We start from the raw sequence: 25,949 nt of genomic DNA on the forward strand, positions 1-25,949 counted from the left end.
ATAATTACATTCAATTCGTTGAATTTTAGCAGTGTAAAACTATTTTTTTATTAACATGAAACACCGATTACTAGACAAGTGAGTTTACTTCTTATAGTGAATCACAATGAAGTGATAGATTGGAATAAAATATTCCAGAAACCCAACTAGATAAGGATCTCAAAAATTTACGCGTACAATACTTGTTTTTTGCACCGTCTTCTAAAACTATATTTAATACCGTTTTACAGCGAATTTTGAAAGAAGCAACAGGTACTTTTCTCCTCTTACAAACAAATGATTTTGTATATACTAGTAGCTGCGTAACGTAATACTGCACAGTTTCGCGTTGAAATAAAAATAAAAATGATTGTAAAATTATGATCGACGACCGTGGATGGTACAACAAGAAGGGACGAAAAAAGACCTTGAAAACAACGCATCACCGTGTGATACTTCCTCCTTGTAAAAGAGACGAATACGCGGCAGGTACTTATCGGAAGCATTTCTCTTTCCGCGTGCATCTTCGCCAAAGGCCACCGCAATTAGTGAGCACCACACACGTATCGCATACGTGTGCGGATCATTTACTTTTCCTCGTAGACGCTACACGCATTGCCTGCGTGCGCGCGAATTGCCGTGCCGCTGTAAACGCGGCGCTAGGGGCGCGCACATCGCTCCGTGCGCGCCTACCGCGAAATGGGCTTTCTCCCCCCTCCTAACGCTTCTGACCAGGTATCTCAGAGTTCTCCTCTCAAAATCCGCGCTATTATTTTACAGTGAAGGATCAGCGCTCTCGAGGGAAACACCGGACCGTTCGCCGCTCCGCGTACCCCTTAATTACGTCAGTTGATGATGCACACGTAAATACCGGGATCTTTACTCCCGATTCTTTACTTCTAAGATTTTTATCGAACCTGTTGTCGGATCGCAAGTGATCGAAGACGACACACGGATTATTCACGTACTCATCATAAGTCGAGCCAGTTTCTGTGAGTGTTGTATGCAGCAGTGACTATACAGAGAGACCTTCGTCGCGTTGATTACCGAAGTGAAAGAACCAACGAATCTTTCACAGGCATACATGTGCGATACATGCACACCGAGTTAACCGCCGGCATCGCGCGGGGACACAAAGGAACGGGGACAACAGGGGCGAAAAGGATACGCCGCAAGGATACAGCATTATACTTTTTATTCACCCACAAGCTGTTCAACGCCATCGGATTATACGGGTAATTATACCATTTTTACATTTTACAGCTGTATCATATATCGGGTTACCTGTGCGATTACAGTCGTTATACCGATCATTCGAATCGCGGATATGTTAATCAATCCCCCCCTCCTCCACTGCTCTTCGTCCAATAAACATAACGCGGTATTAGTCAGATGTGGATGTAATAAACGAATGTACGTGGGATCCCGGTAATCTCGCGGCAGACGCGTATGGCTGTTACAATCCGTTTGAATATGACGTTTATAGGTATACAACACGCAGTGTCTTGTAGGCACGTGTGATGAAATCTCTGATTTTCTCTGTCGCTGTTGTTAGTGACGCGCGTCGACGTTCTTCTTTCTCTGCTTAAACCTCGTGACGAAATCGCGGGGTTTTAACCGTTCGATTAATTCTCAATCGACGTCATGAAATGATTCGTCATCTATGCCGAAGATCTGTGCAGTTCTTCGTTGATTTGGGGGGGGGGGGGGGGGGGGGTTAAAACTTGGAAGGCTCAATATTGCAAATGAACGATATATCGAAGTTTCAAACGTGCAAAAATGAAATAACGAAAGTTGAAATCTTGATTTTCGAAAGTGTCACTGCAGATTAGAATGACTACTACTCAGTAACATTCTAAAAAGTTAACATTTCGAACAATTCAACTTTCGTTAGTTCATTTTCGCATGTTTGAAATTTCGATATATCGGCGGCGATTTGCAATATTGAACCTTCCAACTTTTCACCCCCATCCCTTAATTGTTAGACACAGTAATGCATATTGTATCGTATTTAGATTTAAGATACATTCCGCAAAGCCTTTATACGTACTCTATGCGGATGTTTCAAAGCGATCTTTAAATTCGCGGTTCATCGTCCAGAAGAAACAGGAGAACAAAGCCCGTGTCGATCTCATCGGGTGCGGAACAGGAATTCACTATGTGTAAAAATTCACGGTGCGGAACATTTTCGGGCGTTAATAATCCGGCGTACTTGAATGTTTGAATCCAAAATAGGAATGATTATTTATTCGGATATTATACAAAAACACAATGGTATCTGTATGTACATATTGTATAATGAAGATCGATGGTGTTCAGCTTTGTTTCTTATATGGACGTATTATGTACACTAAAAGAGGAAATATAGAGGATCCTTGATAATGTAGTTAGTAAATTAAAGAGGTGCAATTTTATAACTACGTTAATTGGGCAAAAAGAATTGAAAAAAAAAAATCGAATATATTAATACAATTTTTCTTAATTAACACCTGAACGCTATTATACGTCGAAGGAATTACAATAACAATCACAACGAAGATCACATTTTAAATATTGACCGGAAGTTTCTCGGGCGAAACTGCAGCGAAGCAATCCGATGATTATACAGATGAAACAAAAACAGCATTACACCTGCAGAGTATATAAAGTCGAGACCGCGTGAAAGATTTTCTATAATATCAAAAAAAAAAAAGCTAATTCCCCAAAATTCATTTCGCAAACATTCGTCATCGTTGTTATATTATACATAGCGTAATTGCTATGTGATGCGTGTAAAAATTTGTAAAAAAGAATGTAAAAAAACAAAAAAAAAAAGCCAACAACAACGCGTCAAGTTTTTTTCACACACCGTCTCGCACAAGATTGATAGGTATACATATAATAAAGATGAATGAAGATTCAATTCCGCTACTATAATACAATGTATTAGACGGACGTATTATACACAGTTATAGGCATACAAGTATCTAGGATATATGATATATCGTTCCGTATAGATATGCGCGGACCGTAATCGCTCTGTCACATTGCGAACTCATACGTATAATAATACGGGCAAGCATACTCGAGTATGTGTGTATGTGTGTGTGTGTGTGTGTGAACGGCGTATGCAGGGTATAATCCTGAGGTAGTGTTCGGAGGTAGAGAGCGTGCCCAAGTCCCAAGAACGGGGGCCACCTTTCGAGTTTCAGAGAGATGGCGATGCCCTCGAACTCCTGAGCGCCAAGGAAACCGGCTTGGCTGGCTCTGGCTCTGGATGGTCGGCTAGTGGTACCGCCAAGATACAGTACAACGCCTTCTGTCTATGTACATACCCTCCACCTCCACCTCCACATTTACCGTGACTCGTCCCCCGGCTGCTGCAGCAGCTTGGCTTGGAACCAAGAACCTCGAGAGGAGAAGAGCGCTCTGCAGCAGCAGCAGCAGCAGCAGCAGCAGCAGCTTCGATGTAGCAAACCTCTATATTCCGCTAATTGCCTTATAATGTACCGTAATTAGAACCCATCGCGATTTTTCTTTATTACCTGCATAACCGTTCTGTATGTTTATAGGTATATGTATAAGTGCCTTTGTTTCAGACATCCTTATTGTACGTACCCAATGGGTATGATAGGTAATGAATCCATGGCTTATTTATTTTTACGTATTAACCATTTTTATTTTTTTTTTTTGGGAGGGGCGAGGGGGGGGGGGGGGATTTTTTTCACTCTTGTTTTCGAAATACCAAGGATTTCCTTTCTTCTTTATACTTTAAGCCGCTCTTTTTAACGGACTCGTGTGTAAATGCGGCTTGTTAAAAGACGTGATGTTTTCCGCACCGCGCGATTATCTCCCACGTATTATAATATAGGTAGGGTATACGTGTATTGGTATGCGTATAAAGAAGCAAATACTTCGTTTATTTCGCAAGGATATAAATATCGATGTAATAATATATTGATACATCGAAACGAAAAAGTTGTAGAATATTTTTATAGTCTGTATTATATTTTAATTAGAACTTTACGTATAACGGTTGTATGTATATATTGTATATATATAGCTACGAGAATGAGTATTTGAAACGTTCGAAATTGCGGATTTAAAATATCAACGTTTGGTAGAAATCTGAAATTCGTTTGTACAATCAGATATATGGTTGAAGGGGATAAATGAAAGTTGCAATAATACTTTTTCGTAGTTTGTTGTGTAGATTTTAAATTTATTTTCTACTTCACCGTATGATTATTTGCTGCGGAAATAAGAAATTTCGCCGAGTCCGGTGATTTCAACTATTGCATATCATTACACGCACCTAATGTACTTACGTATGCACGTATAGATATGTATACAATGATTTCAACGCGTGGTTAAGAAGCACCTTGTTGTGGAACGGTAGACAATATTAACGTATGCATGTATGTACATACGTACGATCATTTGCATTGCAGGTATTACGTAAATTTGCAATTTTAGATTCTATATATATATATGCCTTTTCATTTTATATATGATTTATATGCATATATATGTATAAAGACAGTAGAGTAAAAAAAACTTTCTTCCGGCGAATGAAAATTTATGTTCGTCGTATGTTGAAACTATGTCGCACGTTATATTAAATTATATCTTTGAACATGATAATATAGAAGCTGTATAAATTTGCATATAAAATATAGTTATAATATACGATTTTGCTACGTATACGTTTGATTCTATTTTGATAATGTATAATCGGGTCAAAGGAGATAAAATTTGTTTAGTCATCGGGTGAGAAGTCGAATGACAAATTCGGGGCTTCCCTGTATATTTTGACGGATCAGTGTAGAAATCGACGACGTATTTAAATGACGTCGATTCAACGGTGCTTTAATTGAGAGAATTTTTCCTTTCGTTGTGGTTGATTTTCCATCTATCACGCTTGGAACAATAATTATTCATTGCCGTGCGTGCGTCCGGTGACTTAATTCTTACATGTAATAAACAAAGATCGCTACCGTTAATCGATATATGCTGCAGGTGATGAAGAATAATAATGAAAATAAAAAAAAAAAAATAAATTGCGACAGCTTTACTCGGTATACCTATATATATATATATATATATATATATATATGTTATAGAAGAAAGAAAGAAAGAAAGAAAGAAAGAAAGAAACGTGGAGTGCAGCGGTATAAAGAACAACGGATGTGAGTGAGTAAGAAACCGCGGAGCGAAATAACTGACCAACTGGATTGAACGACGACGCGATGCCCGTTACAGATGTTGGCAGATCATGCAAAGCGATATTTTCTCTCCCCCCTCCGTGGGCTAAAAACTGGGCAGAGAAGTAAATCAAAGAAATAACCCGTTAGTCAACTCGGTCTTCGACTTCACTGCACCGTTGTGTATAGGTATAGAGATCACGTCGTCGGTTAGATATAATTTGCTTTATTAATGTATAATAATCAGTTAATTGTACCCGGTACAGTATAAATATATAAATTACGGAATACGTTAACCCTTTGAGTTACACGATATTGTGCTGAGTCAACTTTCATAAGAAGGGTATTTGGGTACGATATCGAAATGAGATTTCAAAAATTCAAGATGATGGATCCAATGTGGTAGAGGAAAATTTTTTATTTGATTGAATACGGTAAAAAAAAACTCTGTGCAAAGATTTTCAAACAGATGGCCAGAGCTTTTTTTTCCGGATTCGATCGAATTTCAAATGTTCAACCGCCATATTGTAATAAAAATATTACTTACAATCGTAAATTTTTACTGACCTCTTTCTCCCTCTCTTAATTATTATTATTATTATTGTTGTTGTTGTTATTATTATTATTATAATATCTCCGGAAACGATTTGGGAATGATATCTACTTTATTTGCGAGAATTAAGAATTATGCATGTTAGGATGGATCTTAATAGTTGCCTTATATATGCAGATACATTATATATAAATTATACATGCCTATATATTCGCGGTAAATTAGCACGAATCTCTATAACAAATTTACAGTTATGACGACAAATTTTCGAAATATATAGCTTACTACAAGCCTCCGTACGTTATATACGTTTACCTATATACATATGTACATACATTCAACCAACACATCTTTTCGATCTTCGTCAATCGCATGTGTGGGCGGATATTATACGTTTTTTATGACATATTCCAGAATATAAGTACATACACCTTATGCCTGTACGTCATTATCAGTACGTAGGTATTATCTTTTGTACATTATTCCTATATTCCCTAGGTGCAATAATAATAATAACAACAACAACATCAACAACAAAAGTAATCAGCATACAAGTTTTCGTACAAAGTGAAAGAGCCAGTGGCAAAATTTCTCCTTTTCTCATTAAACTGTATGATATATGATGCGGGTAATAATAATAACAACAACAACAACAATAATAATGATAATAATAATAGTGATATTCAAAATTTACGCACGCATATATTATTAGAATACGCGGAGAATGGATCGACTAAGTTGGTGTTTTCCTGTATATATTTATTAGAAAGGATTTGAGAATCTCTTTTCGATCGAAGTGAAAAAAAATTTCCAATCCCCAGAAGCCCTGCGTTTTATAATTTTATTCTCTTCCCGTGCGTAACTGCATCCTGACGACGTGCAAATGAAATAATTTGCGTAGGCGACTCGACCTTGAGTCATAGCCCAGCATCCATGCATTCTACACTTGCTGAATACACACACACACACACACACACACACACAAGCAAAACACGTAATTGTATGTGTATATATATATATACATATGTAACAGCGCCTACTTGGCTGCCTACTCAATTCCAATGTATGTATGGAGATTGTATGTATGTACATATAGAGAAATTACAGGTCAACTTTTACCGCAGATCATGTAAAAGTATTTTACCTACAATATATATCCATATACTTTAGTGTTTAAGGTATGAGTAATAATGCAATTTTTTCAGAAACCGTGTAAATATATACCTGATGTATGTATGTATGTATGTATGTACATACGTGTAACGTAGTTTTTTAATCAAATTCGTTATTTGCACGAGTTAGCTATATTCGGTTTCTCTATATAAATTGAAATATAATTTCTTAATTTTATGAGACTGAAGTTATTAGTTACGGTAACGCGACGAAACGTTGAATATAAAATTACTGTATTCTGCAGTTTCGGAATAATTGAAAGTACATATACCAAATTGAATCGAATTAACGAATTCTGAGTGTTGTTGAATGCTGCATTAAAGCGGTTTACTCAATCTCAGGTTATCCCAAGGTTGCAGAACGACGAGTTTTTTTTTTTCTTTTTCTTCTTTTTCTCCAAAAATTCATCCTTAGAATTACCACATACAAACCTCAAACTGATACAATTCTCAATATTAAAGATATTGCAACTCGGTATAACAGAAAAAAAAAAAAAAAATGTTCAAGAAAATTTACTCTCTTTCAAATTTAAGTCTGAGCTGAAATATGAAAGCGATAGACCGAAAGTTACAACCAAATGATATTTTAATAAACTGGAAATTTTTGACGACCTTTTTACTTTAAACTTTAAATCCGATTCAGCTAAATTATATATATATATATATATATATATATATCTGCAGATTATACACACATACCTATAAATATATGATAATATGCTTCTCTCGCGAACAGCCCAAGGCTTTTAGCATGTTGCACAATTAAGACACGCAAGTTTATATATACTAACCTATATATACATATATATATATACACACATACTTAAATTTAACCCGAATATAAACTGAAAGTGATTATAATGTTATAACAGCTCGCGGTGAATGTACGTCGACTATATAGTCTGTATACCTAATAAGTATTATAACGTAATTATTCGTACTTCTTAAATATTTTATTCAATATATGGTGCAGTTACACGTCAGTGGTTATTGCACAGGGTTAAATACGCTACTGATTATCGTACGATCAGATCTCCTAGCTCATAGGTACCAGCTATTATCAGACCGGTTGAAAGATTTGACCTTTATTTATTTTTTTTTTTTTTTCTTTTTATACACTAAATATAATCGGAGCTGCGCTTACGTACAACTAGTATTGAGATATTATTTGTCAAGCTTATAATAGGAGACCGGGGAGCAATTCAAACCACGTTACGTTTCAATTTCGTTTTCGAAAAAACCGCGAGGATTTACATATAATACGCATTACATCATGCGTATGAAAACATTGAAATTTGCATATAAGAGAATTTTAAACAGATTTATAGAATTGGTGGTTTTGGCGAGAAATTTCAAGTGTCGAATGAATTTTTAAACCCCCCCTTTTTTTTAAATTTCCTGTTCTATAGACATTTCGATGTTGTTGTTTTTTTTACAGAATATGAGATGAGCTGGATGCAGTGTGGACAGTAATGCAGGTGTATCGGACTGGACGATTATGTACTAGAATAAAATAGGAACAGTGTACGACAGCTGTTTCGTAAAAACGTGTATCTGGAACACGTTACAGTTGATAAAAAAAAATATAAGAATATATAAAGAAGCGTAGAATGGAGCTGGTATTATCGCCCGGTAGAATTGGAGGGGGAGAAAGGAATGGTTCTCCTTTTCAAAATCAGGAGGTACGAGAGTGGTCGCATGTCGATCGTCTCACTGGGATGCTTGAGCATGCCAGAATAGAGACAGGTCGATGGCAAACGAGACATCAGGGATCTGCCCAAGCATACGGGAAGGTAAAAGACTAAAAAATTGGCTGCAAACTTGGCGGTTTTTATTTATAAGATTCTAATTTACGCGATGATTTTTCCGCAGGTTATCGATTCACGAGAGCGCAATTCGGCGGATGGAAATGTCGTCCAAAAAGCACGAAGACAAGTCGAAGTGTTTCAGAGCCAAGGGGTGAGTGGTAGGTCTGTTCAAGTTGTTAGAGCTTCTCAATGGTCCTCCTCCAGAATAACAGATTCCACATCGAGTAGCCCTGTATCTGTATCAATGGTAAGCAGCTTAATTATATTGCTTAGATAGTACGATATAGTTCGTATTCAAACCTTTGAGTCACACGTTATTGTGCTCATTCAACTTTTACAACAAAATGGTATTTTACGGGGTTTTGGCTCGCTGATGACAAAACTGAAATCAAATTTAAAAAATTCAAGATGGTGGATACAATATGGTGGACGAAAATTTTTAATTAGATTGAATACGGTCAAAAAAACTCTATGCAGAGGTTTTCGTGGTCGCTGATTGGATTTGCCATACTGTACTTTCAAAATCTAAGATGAGATTCGTATTCAGCGACCCCAAAAACTTCTGAACAGAGTTTTTTCTCCGGATTAGATCGAATGTAAAATTTTCGGCTGCCATATTGGATCCGCCATCTTGAGATATTGTTAAATCCGATTTCAGATCTGCAATCAGCGACCCCAAAACTGAGAAATGAATTATTCCTATATATTCCGCTATGACTTAACGTTTGAATTCTGAAATAAAATTATCTATTCGATTTCAGACCGAGTCACAGTCGTCACTGAGAAATGGAAACGACGAAGTAGTTCCAGGCGGTAAATCGGTGTTCAGAAGAGTACAGCAGTGCGACGACGCCCAAAGTTTGACCAAACTCTCCCAAGTGTCGCGACTGTGTCGTCAAATAAACGCGGAGACTGCAGGTGCTGGCAGCTTTGCAAACCTGCGAGGAAAACAGTCTCCCAATGTTTCTCCTCTTCTCGGCAATAGGTTTAGGAATCTACACCACGACGTCAGTTACAGGGAATACGATAGAAACGTTTCGAACTTACTGGTAACGAATAGCCCGAAAAAAAGTACCTCGAACGAAGACCTGACTAAGTGTGTTGATAATGGTAACGCAAGGTTGAAATTTAGCCGCGATTGCAAGGCTCGACGTTCTCTGCAAATACAGAAATCATCGGAGATAACGACGAGTAGTACGATCGGTAAGGCAGATGATCCCGGAATTGAAATTCCGCTGCATTTCAATTCGTATGAAAATCATGAGGCTCGTACTATTAACGGTGGAGTTCAGGTTAACGAATTTGGAGATAAGGATCTCCTGTCGTCGGACCAGGCCGTTAGAAGTGCGGCGAAAAATGGGGATAAGAAAAAATTGAAGTCATACGTTTTAGGAATGCAGGATGAGTCTGATTCAGATTCAAGCGTAACGATTGAGAGCAAGTACCTTCGGAATGGGGAGCACGTTTTTAACGGCGTCGTTTCTACCGCAACGGGGGAAGAAAATGGCGTAAATAAGGAGGTTACGAGATGCCAGTATTTAAAACCGACGCCGATTCTGTTGAAACCCGTCAAGTCGGTTCAATTGAGCGCAACTCTGGGCACGATTGCCAAGGCGAATACGACCGTCGTTCACCTGAACAACACCAAAGTATTTCCTGATCCAGAAACTGACCAATCAACGGCCGACGAAAGCGCGGGAACAACGACGCCGAACGGTTATCTACAGTCGGACAAGAAGGTCGCGAGCATGAATGGTAACGACGAGTCGATCGCTGCGACGAGTTCAAGTAGGTCTGTAAAAAGGGTGGGATTCTGTAAAACCGAGGTCCATTTCGCCGCGGAGTCTGGGAAGGTGAATATAGTCGAAACCGACTGCAAACCTCCGCCGTCGAACAGATACAGACGAAGAAGGCGCGGCAATATCGTCGCCGGCATGCCGGCGACGAACAAAAACTTACCGCTAATTCATTTCGGCGATACCACCTACGAGAAATATATTTTTGGTCAGTCGAACGGACCGCTTAAAACCGAATTTAAAACCGGTCCAGTTGACAAATTTCTCGATAATCAACAAGACGCTTCTAAGGTTCTCAGAGACGAACAAAGATTGCAAATTGCAGCTGCAGACGACTTGATCATCAAAGACGGATGGAGCGCTAGGCTTAAAACTATACTGCAATCTGAGCCTCCCGTTATTGGCGAAAATGACGATTTGAACGCTCACCAAAATTTCGATGGCATTGACGAGACAATCGCCGTTGATCATACATTCAAGGGACACACGACTACGGTTAATCTCGGTGCTAATGGACTCTCGAAACTTATGCAAAAGCATGCGAATGAAGGTAACGATTATTTTCAAGATATTCAAAATATATTCATACATTTTCATACAGACATTCAGCATCGCATATAGACGTTACTTTGGATCAGTATCATGCTTTCTCTGAAATAAGATATAAGATTTACTTTTTTATTACGAACAATTGTTGTAGTAAAAAAATTAATAAGAAGTGAATTCAATTTAGCAAATCATATTTACATTACACCAAATATTCGATCAAATTCATATCAATTTTCATAGAAATTGTCAGATCCGATGTGGTAAACATCTTTTTTCCTTACTTTCCTAGTGTAGATACACAGTAAGGATCATATTTTATCGCTATGGAATTTCATTTGCATGTGTATTGCTCATCAGTCTTTTGAGCGTAGTATTAAATGAAAATATATAATGCATAGCTATGATCATTAACTAACCAAAATCTGGTGTGTAAATCTTCTTTGTTCACGCTTATTTTACTTACTAATCCAATTTTGCTGCTTATTTTAACGTATTTCATTTGAATAATTCATTAATTAATTTTTAACATGTCATCAATCAAATTATTTAGTAATTATACATGTGTGTATTTTTTTTTCTTTTTTGTTTCTCTTTATTTCTTTAATTCAATGAAGTTTATACTCGAACTTTTATAACAAGGCAAACGCTATAGTTGGTATTATTATTAGGTACATGCTTGTAATATTAATATAAAACAAAAAGCTGCTCTGTGTAATCTGTATTCTGCGCGGTAGCTGTACGCATTCTATAAGCCAGTACTCAGTACTTAGTAAATATAATAACAAAAAGAACAACAACAATAAAAAAAATAATAATAATAACGATATGAAAATAAATAATAATCAATAATAATATAATAACATATTTGCCAAATGCTTCTATCTGCGAAAAGCAACTGTTTAAAAGAACGAAAAAGAACGCGTCACACTCCTAAAAAAGTACTAAAAGTAATTTGCGGAAAGAAATTTCAGGATTCCGTATAAACAATATTATTAATATTCTCTCCTAACAGTTATCGTATTAATTAATTTAATTCGTATATTGACATTACAAGTAATTAGCTATATTAGCGAAACTTTATAACGAATAAAAGTAGTGCTACTTTTTAAACACTTTGATGGATCTTTTAATATTTTTAGACATATTTTTTTTTTTTTTTTTTTGTCCGCTGAAATATCGTATAGTTACGATAATATTAATATTATAACTGTCTATTTTCTTCATCTTCAAGGTAGTCGATTGACAGTATAAATATATATTATTTGGATATTGGTAATGTGCACGCGTATAATACGTGTAGTTAAATTTACGAATTATTTTCTGAATCTGTTCTTCACTCCTTTTCGTCCTATGCATGTGTGAAACTTTTAATCCCAACTTGGGATTACTTTTTTTTTTCATTCAATTTCCATCGATTTTCAAACGTTCTTTGCCAAAATTGCAGGATGAGAGAAAAAAGTGTCCCGATCAAATGTGGCAAGATTCATATATTGCTAATTGTATGCTTTGATATCGTAGCGTATAATTACTTACTAGAGTAGAATTGATTCTCTGTTTTCCAAAAAATTCTTACATGTATGTAGTTCTCATTAACTTTTGAATTAGTTAAAGTAAAACTCTTTTATTCATCATAGTAGACGAAAAATACGTGAAATTTTCCAGGCAAATGCAATACTATAAGCACTGGAATTCAACTACAGTTCAATACTAAACTTGAAAAGCTGCGGCCCGTTACTACGTCACATATTATACGTCCCTGCGTTGATGATGTCGCCAAGAACACCTGCCCAGCAAAGATTAACGAACGAACTGCGGTAAAAAGTCTCGGCCCCGTTGTTGTCTCGTCGACGATATCGAAGATACCTCGACCGTTAATTCGGGCTCATCAATCCTCGTTCCTTAAGTCTACTCACCTAGTTATGAACCTTAGTAAAATCAACGAGTTTAAATCGATTGTTAACGGTAAAGAAAACCCTCTTCCCTTAATTAATGCTAACAAGAACAAGGACGGTTCGTTAAATATAAAAAACCTTCTCTCTTCGTTGCACAACGGTAATAAAAATTCAGGAGAAACGACAACGTCTCGTGAAAACTCTAGAGACGTTGATATAGTTAACAATAACTACCCTAACAACACGTCGACGTTGATTACGATAAATATGAATGAGGTTACTTCGGATTTAAAAAATAAAACAACTACGCGATTTACGCCTGTTCAATTGAGACATTTGAATAATGATTTCTTGGATCGATCTGAAGACCGAATGAAAATCGAGGACTCTTCTAACCAAGGCAAAGATAATCAACTGCAGTATAGTTCTGGGAGCGAACAAGCCGACGAAGAAGTTCGATCTTACATGCTTGGATCGCAGATGCATCACAGACTAAACATCCAGCATAAGAAATTTTTACATTCAATTGCAATGGAAAAGTCGAGGAACATTCGCAATTCCGAGGAACGCCACTTAGGTCCGAGTACCGTGAATGAAAGGAAGGATATTAATTGCATAGGTAGAGTAGCAGCTGACTATGGCAATGAAAGTCACGAGACAGTACGGGTTTGGACAGACATTGTATCAATTATATTACGCCTATTACATTTATGTTTTTCCTCATTGATCGTTTATTCAAATGTCCAAAAATTATTTTCTACCATCTCACAATTACTGTCCAATTTCCGTGCTGGCTCAGTTAAGTATTTTTTTTCCCCTCGATGTAATATAGCTGTATTATATATGCTTATAAATTTCACTTGCGGAAACTATAGAACGTTTAATTGTTAATCTTTTTTTTTTCAGACCAACAAACTTTCACGCATTTAATTAACAATATTGACTTGATGTTTGCACCAGCAAAAATTTGTTTCTCTTTTTTTTTTTTTTTGTTCTAATCATTCATGTGCCATATCAACACAAAAATCATTTGTATCTAATCTTTGTGAAAGTAATGTAAAAACTTTTTATTAAACCATTATTAAAATAGCAATACGTACGTAGAATAGATTCGGTGATTATTATCAGTCGTTTGCCTTGTTCGAAACGTTCGAGTAATGTATAGAGAATTTAATAGGATGATAGATAATATTTTTTCATACACAATATTTAAATACTAGGATTAATTTATATCTTTTCAGACGTCATAGATCAAAATCTTGTCAATGTATCGACGATTGACGGAGACGATTTGAACACTGGTAACTCTGGCCTACCGGTGGAAGAAATTTGCTTCGAATCTAATGGCACTGTGGAAAAAAATCCCGTGCAAGATGCGATATTGAATGAGAGAAACGTGATCACATCGGATAACGAAAACAACAAGGTTTTGTTGAATATCGTTACGACCCACGAGCCTGTCATCGCTAGAGTAGAAGAAAGCCATTCTGTGGAAACAAGGAGGGAGTTATTTGCTGGTAACAAATTGCATTCCCATTCCGAAAATATGGAAGAAAAAAGAAATACTGTGACGGAATTAAGTCGCGGTAAAAAGTCTTTTTCGACGAGGATAGAGAAGACTAGGACTAAACACAAAACCAAAGATCACTGTGATAATGCATCGAAGAAAGAAGTAGAAGCAAGCTGCTGTTTGAAGAAAAATGATACAAACACGACTGATCCTACTTACGTGAATGTCTTCGAAAGAAAGAAGGAGAAAAGCATTCCGATATACGAAAATTGTTACGTGAACAATCGTAAGAAAAATTTTAATGATAAGAAATATTCGAAAAATATTTCTGACGATATTCAGTCTCTTGCAGAGTTAAAAACGGTCATAGATACTTTGACTCAATCCACGAACGGTGATTGCGATTCTGAATCGGCAAGTCTGTCGAATACGGATTGTGAGGATGAAAACTTCACGCCGTCTTCCAGAGCTAGAGATTCCGATGCAAAACTTGCAACGATATCCGAAAATACGAACTCGGGCAAGATGAATAATCGCGAAAACCAGAAAATCAAAGCGAGCAAAATAAGGAGCAAAAGGCCAGCTAGACCACCATCGTCTGTGTCCAGCATTGAAAGTGTTCACCGAATTGCTGTCAATGAAAGTGCAAACGTTTCTGAAGTTAAATCATTACACTGTAAATCTACCCGCTCAAGCAGACTGCGCAGTAGAAATAATCAGGAGAAAATACCAGCTAAGGAATCCGCCGAAAGATATTCATCGGACGATAAAAAAAATGATACGATCGAACGAACGTCGAACTCAAAAATATCTCGTTCAAATCACGCAATCAATAACATTACGAAAGCAAGCAGCGATCAGGCTGGAAAAAATTTGAATGCTAGTATAAGGTACGATAATATATACGAAAAAACAAAAAGTTTGAATCTGTTAAAATAAATTTTTGACAAGTAACAACGTGAATAATTATTGTTTTTTTACTTTCAGATCGAAAAAGCCCATCGAAATTGTTTATGAAACTGCTGTATTTAACATGAAGAATGAAAAGCTTGCTAAATCGTCGAGGGCTAAAGAATCTAAGACCCCTCGATACATTAATGATCTCATATGTGGAAGCAAACCGAAACGCACGAACGATATGAAACACGTTAAAGGTAAAATTTATAACATTACTGATAGGAAATTGCTAAATTAATAGAATAGGAAAATGTGGTCATGCTTCGTAACTCAATGTTTGATTTTCGATGCAGGAGCAGCTCTGTGTCAACCACGTGTACATCATAAAAGCGTATCCCCGACAAATAGGTAAATTATTATTATACATTTTTTTCTTTGTTTTTTAATCTAAAACCTTTTGCGGACGATCGTGAATGACAGATATTTGTTCGAGAAGTTATAATTGGCATGGCATGTGATTTTTTACACAAAGAATCAAATACTAATCTTATGTACCATTGCCTGTTTCAGACACTGGAAATGAAGTATAACGAACGGCTGTAAAAGCACAAATTGATGAAAAAGTTCCTTTGATTTTAAGACGATATCGAATACTCTAACAAGCACGTTGATAATATTCTCTCGATATTAAACTTGGAAAAGAATAATATTAAAATAAAGCTAATATTTTATTTAATAGCAAAATAATAGTTCCTTATTTAAGAATGCTAGCTTCATATGATAAAGCTTAAATACAATAATATTAATTTGTTTTACATGTCAAGTCGCGTTTTTCTCTTGTAATCCAGGCGTCATTCATGACGTTATTATTATTATTATTATTATTCGTCATTTTTGTAGCACTAACAGTGCTCTCTCTTTTTTTTGCAATACACGCGTCTAACGTTTCATATTCTAGCCATTTTTTCACAACTATATTGAATAGTATACCGCAACGGTAAAGAAGCGGTTAATTACGTCGAATATATTCTATGCAAGTATTGGATGTAATAATTGTTTGAGCGTTTGTTCAAGTCTTAGTTTAATACCTTTCAATGGATTGCCAAATCGTTGAAAGCAAGTAGAAAATTGATCCTAATATTTATAAATACGTACATACTAATTTATGGCAAAATTTATTATAATCATCCTCATAACTCAATCATCTTTTTACTAATACAGAATGAAAAAAAAAAGTGAAATAAAGAATAAAAAAAAGTGATCATCACAAACGAGTTCGTCCAAGATTATGGAACCTTTAATACATGCATAGGGATTACCGAAAATTGAACGCGGGCTAGAACATTCGTTGGTAATTACTATGAGTAAAAATATCCTGCAATAAAATTAATTTTGTGTGAATGGTAGGAAGAAACTAGGAAAAACAGGAGTTTATCAATAGAATTACAAGCTATATTTCTTCAAGAAGGCCAATGATATGTAAAAATACATATATTATCTATATACAATACTTCATATTATTATAATATTAAGTGCAGCAACCAAGATATACATATATTATACATATATTCATATTTGCAATATTCGACGTATCAATTTCATTTGATAAATATATAACTGTTCACCAATTGATTGAAAAGTGCGATAAAAAAAACCCCAAATTTTAACAGTGGAAAAACACAAACTACAACCAATAATAAATTAGATTTATTTTGTAATTTTCTCACAGTAAGTACATACTATAGGTATGTTTCTTTTTTTTCTATTACTATTATTACAAGCACTAAATCGCAAGAATCGAAATAAATATCTCTAACAATGACCATCAGTGGACAAATTTCTATGGTTGTGAATCTAGAATATAATATCTCTGTTTTCAATTGATGCACATACATACAAAGCCAATGAACTATCGTGGTCATTAATATTGACATTAAAGGTACGTTTAATCTTGATGGCGTTAAATTAATAAAAACAATCTAGTTTTCATGTTACATTCACTAACTCTGTTAACACTTGAAATACATAGATAGTACAGAACTGATTGCTGATTACCTCGGCTAATTAGAATCAATGGTTTTCCTTAGTTTTTTTTTCCTTTTCTTGTTATTTGAAATTTTTTAATTACCAGAGTGATATTTAGGCTTCTAACAGAAACTGCGGCCGAATTTATTAAACTTTGTATCAAAGATCATAGATCTCTTACACTAGTTTCTTGGTTTAAAATATTTCATCTGTGAATCGTAAAATTTTTCATTGTAAATGATTTATAGTAAACACCTGCATGGCTTCACTTTCAAAAATGTACGGCAATCATTGAAGATGTGGCCATAAAACTGCGAATAAACGTCGACAGGTGTCTGAATAATTATATATAATATTTCTAATATGAAATAACTCAAAATGGTAAAAGCGAATATTATTCAATATGAGATTCATGATCGGTGAAATTTTGATTAAAAAGTGTGCTGAAGTTGAAGGGAAAAGTGTTTTTTTACACAACAACTCGTGACTTGCTTTCTGTCTGCATAATATGTAGTTCGTTACTCCAGTTAAACTCGATCATTTTACGTAGCAGTTGATAATTCAAAAGCCGAATGAATATGCATGAACCTGACAGAATTTAAGGAAATAGAATAAGATAAAAATGATTTCATTACGTGGAAATAATGCTATCGGTTGTACTGCGATAAATAACTTTGTAAATATCATCTCGACCCATATCTACGTCATATATAATCATTTAATTACTATTATTTTTATATATATATATATATATATATATATATATATATATATATGTATGTGTGTATGTATGTATATACATATATATGCATATACTGTAATTTGCAAGGCACTCCAAATTTATATTACATCTATAATATACAAGGGTGTGGTGGCCAGCTCGGAGCATTTTGAGGCTATTCAATTCTTAAAATTATTATTAAAAGAGAAAAAGAAAAAAAACAAGCATTTCGTGGCATTTTCGTCTGTTTTACTTGTGATGGCTGTTTTTTTTTTTTTCTTTTTTTTTAACAAAATTTAATATATTGCCTGTGCTTAAAAAATGTGCCATCTTAACTGATCTGGCAGAAACAGTTTAACAAAATACAGAAGGTTCGCTAGTGCATTGACATTGGAATTTCTTTTCTTTATTCAATAAAGTATCTTATACTGTCTTGAAAAAATGTGACAAACGGTCAATGTTTATCGAGGACTCTCGATTCTCTCAGATATTTTATACACATACCGATGATTTTAAATTGATTCGTGCAGTTAAATAATAAAGTTCATTCAATTTCAAAATGAGCACTGTAGACTCCTGCTTCATATTATCGGTAGCAAGAGTGCTAAAATTTTTCAGGCCAATGTTCAGAATATAAATTTCACTTCGAAATTTTTAGTCCTCCGCATTTTATGCAAATCTAAAACTATGAATGTACTTATAAAAGATAGAAAAGAAAACAGAAAGAAAGAAAGAAAAAAAAATACATTAAAATTACGACGCGTTACTTCCATAATCCAAGAGTTAATATTCATATCTCTTACATCGAGCAGTAAAACAATTAACAAATATCAAACAATAGTAAAAGTGTTATTGCACAGCAGCGGCGTGATTGGACAATTTATAATAAAATTTTCAATTAATACAACATGAAAAGATGTTGTCAGTATCTGTGTGTTTGAAGTTTTTAAACCTTCTCAATGTCACTAGATCGTGTACCTCAAAATTCTAATCTGCCTACCTAATATCGTCCGTGCATAACAGTCTCGAAGCTAACGTATGTTAATGCCACGAACAGTTAGGATGATAAAATTTTACTTGACATTTGATATTACTATGTTATGTTTATACAAAAAATAGGGTCATCTTTTGAACGTGTTGCTTACATGAATATTTGTTTGCGTAAATTTGCAAACCTTTGGCTTCTCGCTTTAGTAAGAGCAAGTTTCACAAGCCTTCACTTCATTCCTCTTTTATCCTTCTCTCCTACTCCCTCGTAGTGTAGTAATGGTAATAATAGTAGTAATAGTAGTAGTAGTAGTAGTAGTTGTAGTAGTAGTACATAAATACAATATGTTACAGAACACTTATCTATACGAATTTATGTACATCGCCACCGCTGGCCTCCCGATTGTACGTTACTGAAAACGTATCAGAGGGCGGCGTGAACGCACACAATCGTTATTGTGGATTTGTTACAATACACCAGCACCAGGTACAAACCTCAGTCAGTTTTTTGCTGGTAAAGTTCTTTCAATGATTTCAATTCGTCAATCAATGTTTGGTTTCTGTTCTCCAACACAGCGACCCGATTTTCTAAACACTTTATGTACTCCTTCTTTTTCCGCCTGCATTCGCGCGCTGCCTCCCTGTAAATGATAGAAGCAATTTTTGTCTTTTACCTCTTTCGAACACCTTCCATAAAATTTAGAATAACATTAGCAATGGAAATAAAAATTGTACTTCCAACTACCCGCTATTTGCATTTATAAAATATTATCTATAAACGGCTTACTCACCTATTCTTCAGAAGCCTGAGTTCCCTTTTTCTGGCAGCATCTTCGACCACAACCCCATGGCCTGTGTAAGCTAAAACATTGCAAGAATCTGTACTCTTGAAATTATCAGTAATGCCTTATACATTGACTAAGCCTGAATCAATATTTTTGTTAATAATTAATGACCTTACTGCTAATTTTATAAAACAGAGTAATGGTTCTAGCGTCTGGAGTCTGAAGAGAAATTTACAATCGTACCCGGAACCCGTGATCTATGTTGTTAAAAAACCAAATGGAACATTTTACAAGATATTCTCTGGATGTTTTCCTAACTGGCAACGCGAGAATCCAGAAAATAATAGTAACAAAACCTATGAAGGAGGCACACCTGGGACAAAGAATTGCGCGTCCTGGCCCTGTGCATACTGAACTATGGCTCCGCCCGCTGTCGCCGCATTGCTCATAGTTAGCGTGTGAAGCCCTGGAACACCCTCCCCTTGGGTCGCAATTTGAATAGTCCCTGCAGGTATTACTGTAAAATATTTTTCATTAAGTTCTCACCGTTCTAGTAAAAATGATTGAATTAGATCCAAGTGAGCTGAGATATATTACCACGCAGTGATGGACAATAACAAATGATATGTTTACATTATCCGTGTAATGATTTTTGCACTTGGTTATTAATTCTTTTTCAACGATAGCCTGAATTCTACGCAAGAATGTGTCACTATTTTGTTCAGAAACTATTTACAACTGTATGTACATATTTCAGATTCAGATACAATGAAATCCCATAAGCAAGGGTGCCACACCAAGCAGACATGAGAGAACACCATTGAGGGCAGTACACACAGGGATAGGAACTGTGTGGCTCTCTTCCCATTGTTTATTTACCAATAACAATCTCCTTCGTATGAAATAATTAAATCAGTTAATGGAAGTATAAAAGGTAAATAAAAAATATGTAAAATGAGAAAAAATATGTTGCTGACAAGATGATACAGAAAGATATAAATTAACCAACCTGTCTGATAGTGAAGCGAGTGCGAAGACACTTCGCTGTCCACGTTGGAGTCACACTCCGAGGAGGACTCGAGGGGGGGCAATCGACCCTCTGGAACACCCAACCAACCCAAACCCCCGGTTTCAGTACAGTGAAATCAGTTCAGATAAATTACGTGGTAATAAATGTGATTGAATATTCGATTTTTTCACTTCTGCTCTATAATAGGCACAAAAAAGCGCAACTTTTCAAGAAACATTTCAATTACTTTTTTGGCGGTAATTTTGGAATTACGCATACAGCTATACTTCAGCACAATTATTTACATATTATATTAACCATTTTTTCCACCCCGATAAATTGAAAAAAAAATCACACACTGAGTATGAATTTTATACTTTTTGCCTTTGTATTCTATTTATTAAATGAGGAAAAGAAAGATAATAATCAATCGTTACATTTTCAAGATATGGAAAGTATACACTAGGGAAAAGATGAGACTAAAGGAAATGCAAACTGCATACCGTCATTTTAAAGCCAATAAGATGAAATTCATTGTAATATGAATTTTGCATTTGTTACTTTTAGCAGCTTACTATCAGCACTGGGCAAAGCGTGCATATTACGTAAGTATGAAACATTCCGAAAGTAGGATATTAATAAATGCGTGGACATTAATTTGTCACCACTAAACACCAATGATTTCACTATAAGTATTATGATTATCATGACTTTTCGAAATCGCAAATAGTTTTCCAAAATTTTTTTTGATTGAAGAAAACGTGTACTGCCCCACCTCTGTCCCCATCGGAGTAACTCAGAAGCAAATAGATTATACACTATTCAGAAATAAGTAATGAAAAAAAGCATAGCACCAAGCATCATTTTAATAATAATATATTAAATCTAGCTAAATTAGAGATCCTGGGTCATTTATCATTTAACGTCGTTGAAAAAATATTTAATAATAATTTAAAGTCGTATAGATTTCTGCAACAAGGAATAATTACACTTATTGAGAATGGCAGTACTTTCAAGACTTGACTCAATCAGCAGCTAGTTAATTACTTCTTAGTTAGATCTAATTGAATGTAGAATTCGATATTTTTTTAATATTGTGCAAATATTTTCTCGATCTGCAATAATACACATACAGTCACACAAACAAAACAATGTAAGAAACATACATTAAAAGTGTGAAACTGAATTTTATAACAATACATTAAAAATTTTATGCGCCCGTTCGCATTTGAAAGTTGTCATAAATAACTTAATATTCTTCGAAATTATTACTATTACGAATTAATTGAAGAATTAGAGGACAAGAAAATACGTGTGAGGTTACTCCTTGAACTTGATGATAACGAAAAATTATATAACATTAAAACCTGTTGTGGAATTAGGGGAAGTAAAACTACTACTTTGAAAAATAACTAATTTAAGACCACGGGTTGGGCAAATTTTGATTAGAAGCTACCCACAAGCTAATTAAGCATAAATGAAAAGTAGTGACGGAATGTATAGACTCTGATAAGCGTTTGAATATCAAAAGCAAAAAGATTCCCCAAGTTCTACCGGAAATCGATAAAAACTTGGGATACTGATAAAAAGGATAAAATATATTGTACTTCAAACAACTGTGCCATTGATACGAATGCAAAGAATGTACTTTCCCTGTTTACCAGAGCAAAAGTGAGAGCTAGTAAATATTTTCTGACGATATAATTGTGAATGAAAGTATAACCAACGAAAATAAATGAAGCAAGGTATATTTACCTGCAATCTCACCTCCGCCTAAATCGTTGAGGATTTTTCTATAAGATGGTCTTCTGGTTAAAATATCCCTCCTCTTTTTTGGAGATTCCTCGTCCGAGAAGCTGTCATCACTTCCAGTTTCGACAACCTTGAATGAGTGATAACAGACATTAGAAAACTGTACTCGATGATTCAATTAATGATTGGAAAAAAAATTATTGCTTGTTAATAGAATAATTGAAGATCATATGTTACTAATACTGAATTACCTGTAAAGTTTGTAGGCTGCCTTGCGTCGTTTGTATGACTGAATTGGGCTTACTGACGAGAATGACGTTTGCCTTCGACAGAGCAACAGGCTGTATGTTTGTAGCAGTCTGAATAACCGACTGCTGGTTTGGTTGTATCACAGATTGTACCTGCAAATGGTGGTAAAGAAATAATTGTCACTAGAAGTATCATCAATGAGGTGATAGCTGAAATCATTAATTGATTACTGGTGCGTAATTGAAAGAAAATAATCTATCACAATAAAATCTGTATAGTGAGAAAAGAGAATTGTTAGATCCATCAACTAATTCTGTACTTTTTGATAAATACATACGAAAAGATCTGTACCGGCGATATACTTTTTGAATGAGGGTATTTTCGATTGAATTTTGAGCATCTCACTGGCATTTCGAAATATAACTAATGTACTGAATAGAATTAGAGAAAAAAACATGCTGTGTAGATATGTTGTTGGTATATTTTGAAATGCCATGACTGTAAACTATTCTGACTAACTTTTAAACTTGAATGATGCAGGTGGTCTCTTAAAAGTGATCTATTTCAAGGTATGCGTATCACTGTTTGAGGTGATGTGATAAGATAATCAGTTTACTGGACATTTACATTGTTACTCTGCATAACAGTAGTGAGACACAACTTGCTGTAACATCGAGTAGAACTAAAATTGAAATTATGATTACTGAGAAAATCAAAAGTCGAATGAATCGAGATATTAGCAATACAATTTATTATGCATTGAAACACACGTTACGTTAACAAGAATCGGTGTTGAAAGTATAAACAACAGATATTGATATAACAATAACAGTGAGAGTTGAAAAATAAACAAGAGAATATTTGCTTGATCGTGTAATAAAGAGACGAATCATATGCTTACATTCCTTTCTTCAACCTGAATAAAATTAAAGGTTTATAAAAAAAGTGGTAACAAATAGTGTACAACATCAAGGGCCAAAACCAACCAGCATTATGCAAAATTATGAAGTAATATACCTAATAACTACTAATTGTGAAGTACAGTGATAATATACGAATGTGTGATTATAAAATAAGGAAGCAGAGTAAATAACGAATTAGGTATCGCGAAACACATGCCCTGAGCGTTTAAAAAAATAAAAAATAAGTAACTGCAGAGAAAAAAAGAAGGAATTTGGTTTTGATAAATAAATCAATCAAGCATGGATACACAGGAGCGTGTCCTGTATACCTGCGTTGTCCCTGATAAGGGAAGCGTCAGTTGCACAATGCTGGTCGAAGCCACCAGATGGTGCTGGGATCTACTCAAAGATTGTACCGATGTTGCTATCGCAGGTGCAGCATCTCCACTCTGAGATCCCTGCGACAACGGGTCAACGGTTGATCCGTTTTCTTCAACCATACTTTCCATAGCCTGGGGACCGCTAGCCCTGAAATGCAATGTACGCTTATTAGTTTTGATCAATTGTAACACAGAAATATATAAGGCTGGACGTCACACAAAACAAACATTTTTTTATTATTACATTCGACGAAGTCAATCATAAGCTTCAATATACATATAGTTGATGTAAAAGGAAAAAAAAAAAAAAAAAGCAGGAAAACAAATGGAAAAGCTGTGAAAATATAATATAATTGTCTTACTACTTTTGATCTTGAAATCTTGAATATATCAACACGGGCGGATGTATAACGAAACTTAAAAACCGCATCCACTTAGATAAGCAGCACACTATTATCACTGATGTTTAGCGGAAAGTATTGAAATGTGGTACTCGTAAAACCAGATTATTTGTGTTGAATGATATATTCTTGTTCTCGTTAAAACAGGGTAATGCAAAGTATTGGCAAAAGCTTAAATTATAATAGAATGGTTAAAAAACTGAAAAAGAAAAATCCTTCATCATTTGAGGACAAAAATTAACAGCGTACATGACATGTGTGTGAGTATAAGTTGCACATATTTTTTAAATGAAGATGCCATTTAAAGTGAAGTTTTGAACGTATGTCTTTTTCCCGCCGCGTAAGATTCCACCAATGCTACTGCGTCATTTACATCAAAGAGGGCTAAAAATAAATAAATGAAGAATATAAAATGATGTTTATTGAGGACGTTTCTTTTTCATCATTCTTCCTCTGCGACGAGGCAATGAGTAAACAGTCGCGTGAGTAATAGAAAATCGTAACACACAGCAGAACGATCGTTTTCTAACGATCGTATATAACGACGTGTATCGCGTAGTAGCGGGTATGGTTTTAAAGAAATTACATATACAAACATGTATCTCGAGACGCCATATTTTGTACCTTTATACACTGTAGACACTCAACTATCCCTTATTTAAGGCTGTAAAATAAAATGCTAACATCCAATGAGCATTTCGGGTCTATCGCAATAACGGTGGTCCATGCTCGGTTGTTATTATTCTCCAGCTGAGTACTTACCAGTTACGTATTCCTCGTCACCAACTTTGCTGCAATCGGAGTGGGCAAACGGGCAAGTACGTAGCAGCCACGTCAAAACTCCAGTGGCTTCGTCACTGGTGGAGCCCACGACGAGTGAACTTCGCGTCACGATCAAAATGGCGTCCGTATAACTCCGCGCGCAATGGCGGATGGTGGTTGCCGGATCGCTTGATCAGTTTTCTTCTTTATTTATTACGGATTCATGTGCTCGTTAACAATCAACCGTTTTGGAGCAGTAAAGTCAGCGATATTATTCGTAATTTACTTTCTTAAAGAAAAAAAATTCCCACTACCCAGATTCATAATTATCCGCAGATAACCAAGCTCGGCCGAACTACTTTTCTTTGGCGAACGGTAACGCGGGAGTCCAAATTAGCACAATCACCACGCTATTGCTCAATACCGTCGTCTTCGTGTTATTGTTTTAAATGTGCATTTTCAAGAAGTAACAAATCGAACATACTCGATGAGAATTTGTAACCGAGAAACATACATCCCATGAGTCAATTATTATATCATATTTATAGACGGTGTGTAACGAAACATCTCAGAAACCGCAAAGTACTTTCGTAGGTCAGTTTACTAAAGAACGCGGATGAACGCTCGTAAAATTTAC

At 35.3% G+C, this 25,949-nt stretch overlaps 2 protein-coding genes across 15 annotated transcripts; one reads left to right on the forward strand and one right to left on the reverse strand.

Annotated features, from left to right (window-relative positions):
- The first annotated feature begins 773 nt into the window (after window positions 1–773).
- LOC124410530 lies at window positions 774–16,217 on the forward strand. The gene is made up of 9 exons (XM_046888981.1): window positions 774–1,214; window positions 8,326–8,680; window positions 8,760–8,942; window positions 9,457–11,041; window positions 13,300–13,551; window positions 14,174–15,332; window positions 15,430–15,596; window positions 15,693–15,747; window positions 15,910–16,217. The coding sequence occupies exons 2-9, from the start codon at window positions 8,498–8,500 to the stop codon at window positions 15,920–15,922; spliced, it is 3,597 nt and encodes a 1,198-aa protein (XP_046744937.1). The 5' UTR covers window positions 774–1,214; window positions 8,326–8,497; the 3' UTR covers window positions 15,923–16,217.
- Window positions 16,218–17,837: 1,620 nt separating this feature from the next.
- Window positions 17,838–25,538, reverse strand: LOC124410658 (cyclic AMP-responsive element-binding protein 1). Of its 14 annotated transcripts, none has more exons than XM_046889188.1 (9): window positions 25,313–25,535; window positions 25,175–25,229; window positions 24,099–24,297; window positions 22,870–23,019; window positions 22,622–22,748; window positions 20,867–20,956; window positions 20,231–20,374; window positions 19,864–19,933; window positions 17,838–19,713 (listed from the first exon to the last, which is right to left on the reverse strand). In XM_046889188.1, the coding sequence occupies exons 3-9, from the start codon at window positions 24,276–24,278 to the stop codon at window positions 19,569–19,571; spliced, it is 906 nt and encodes a 301-aa protein (XP_046745144.1). In that variant the 5' UTR covers window positions 24,279–24,297; window positions 25,175–25,229; window positions 25,313–25,535; the 3' UTR covers window positions 17,838–19,568. The 14 variants fall into 14 exon arrangements, with proteins under 14 accessions (XP_046745144.1, XP_046745148.1, XP_046745146.1 ...); XM_046889192.1 differs by having other exon boundaries at window positions 24,186–24,297; window positions 25,313–25,529; XM_046889190.1 differs by lacking the exon at window positions 25,175–25,229 and having other exon boundaries at window positions 22,634–22,748.
- Window positions 25,539–25,949: the final 411 nt, after the last annotated feature.

The sequence above is a fragment of the Diprion similis genome, chromosome 9 (assembly GCF_021155765.1).
Source record: "Diprion similis isolate iyDipSimi1 chromosome 9, iyDipSimi1.1, whole genome shotgun sequence".
NCBI classification, from domain to species: domain Eukaryota; kingdom Metazoa; phylum Arthropoda; class Insecta; order Hymenoptera; family Diprionidae; genus Diprion; species Diprion similis.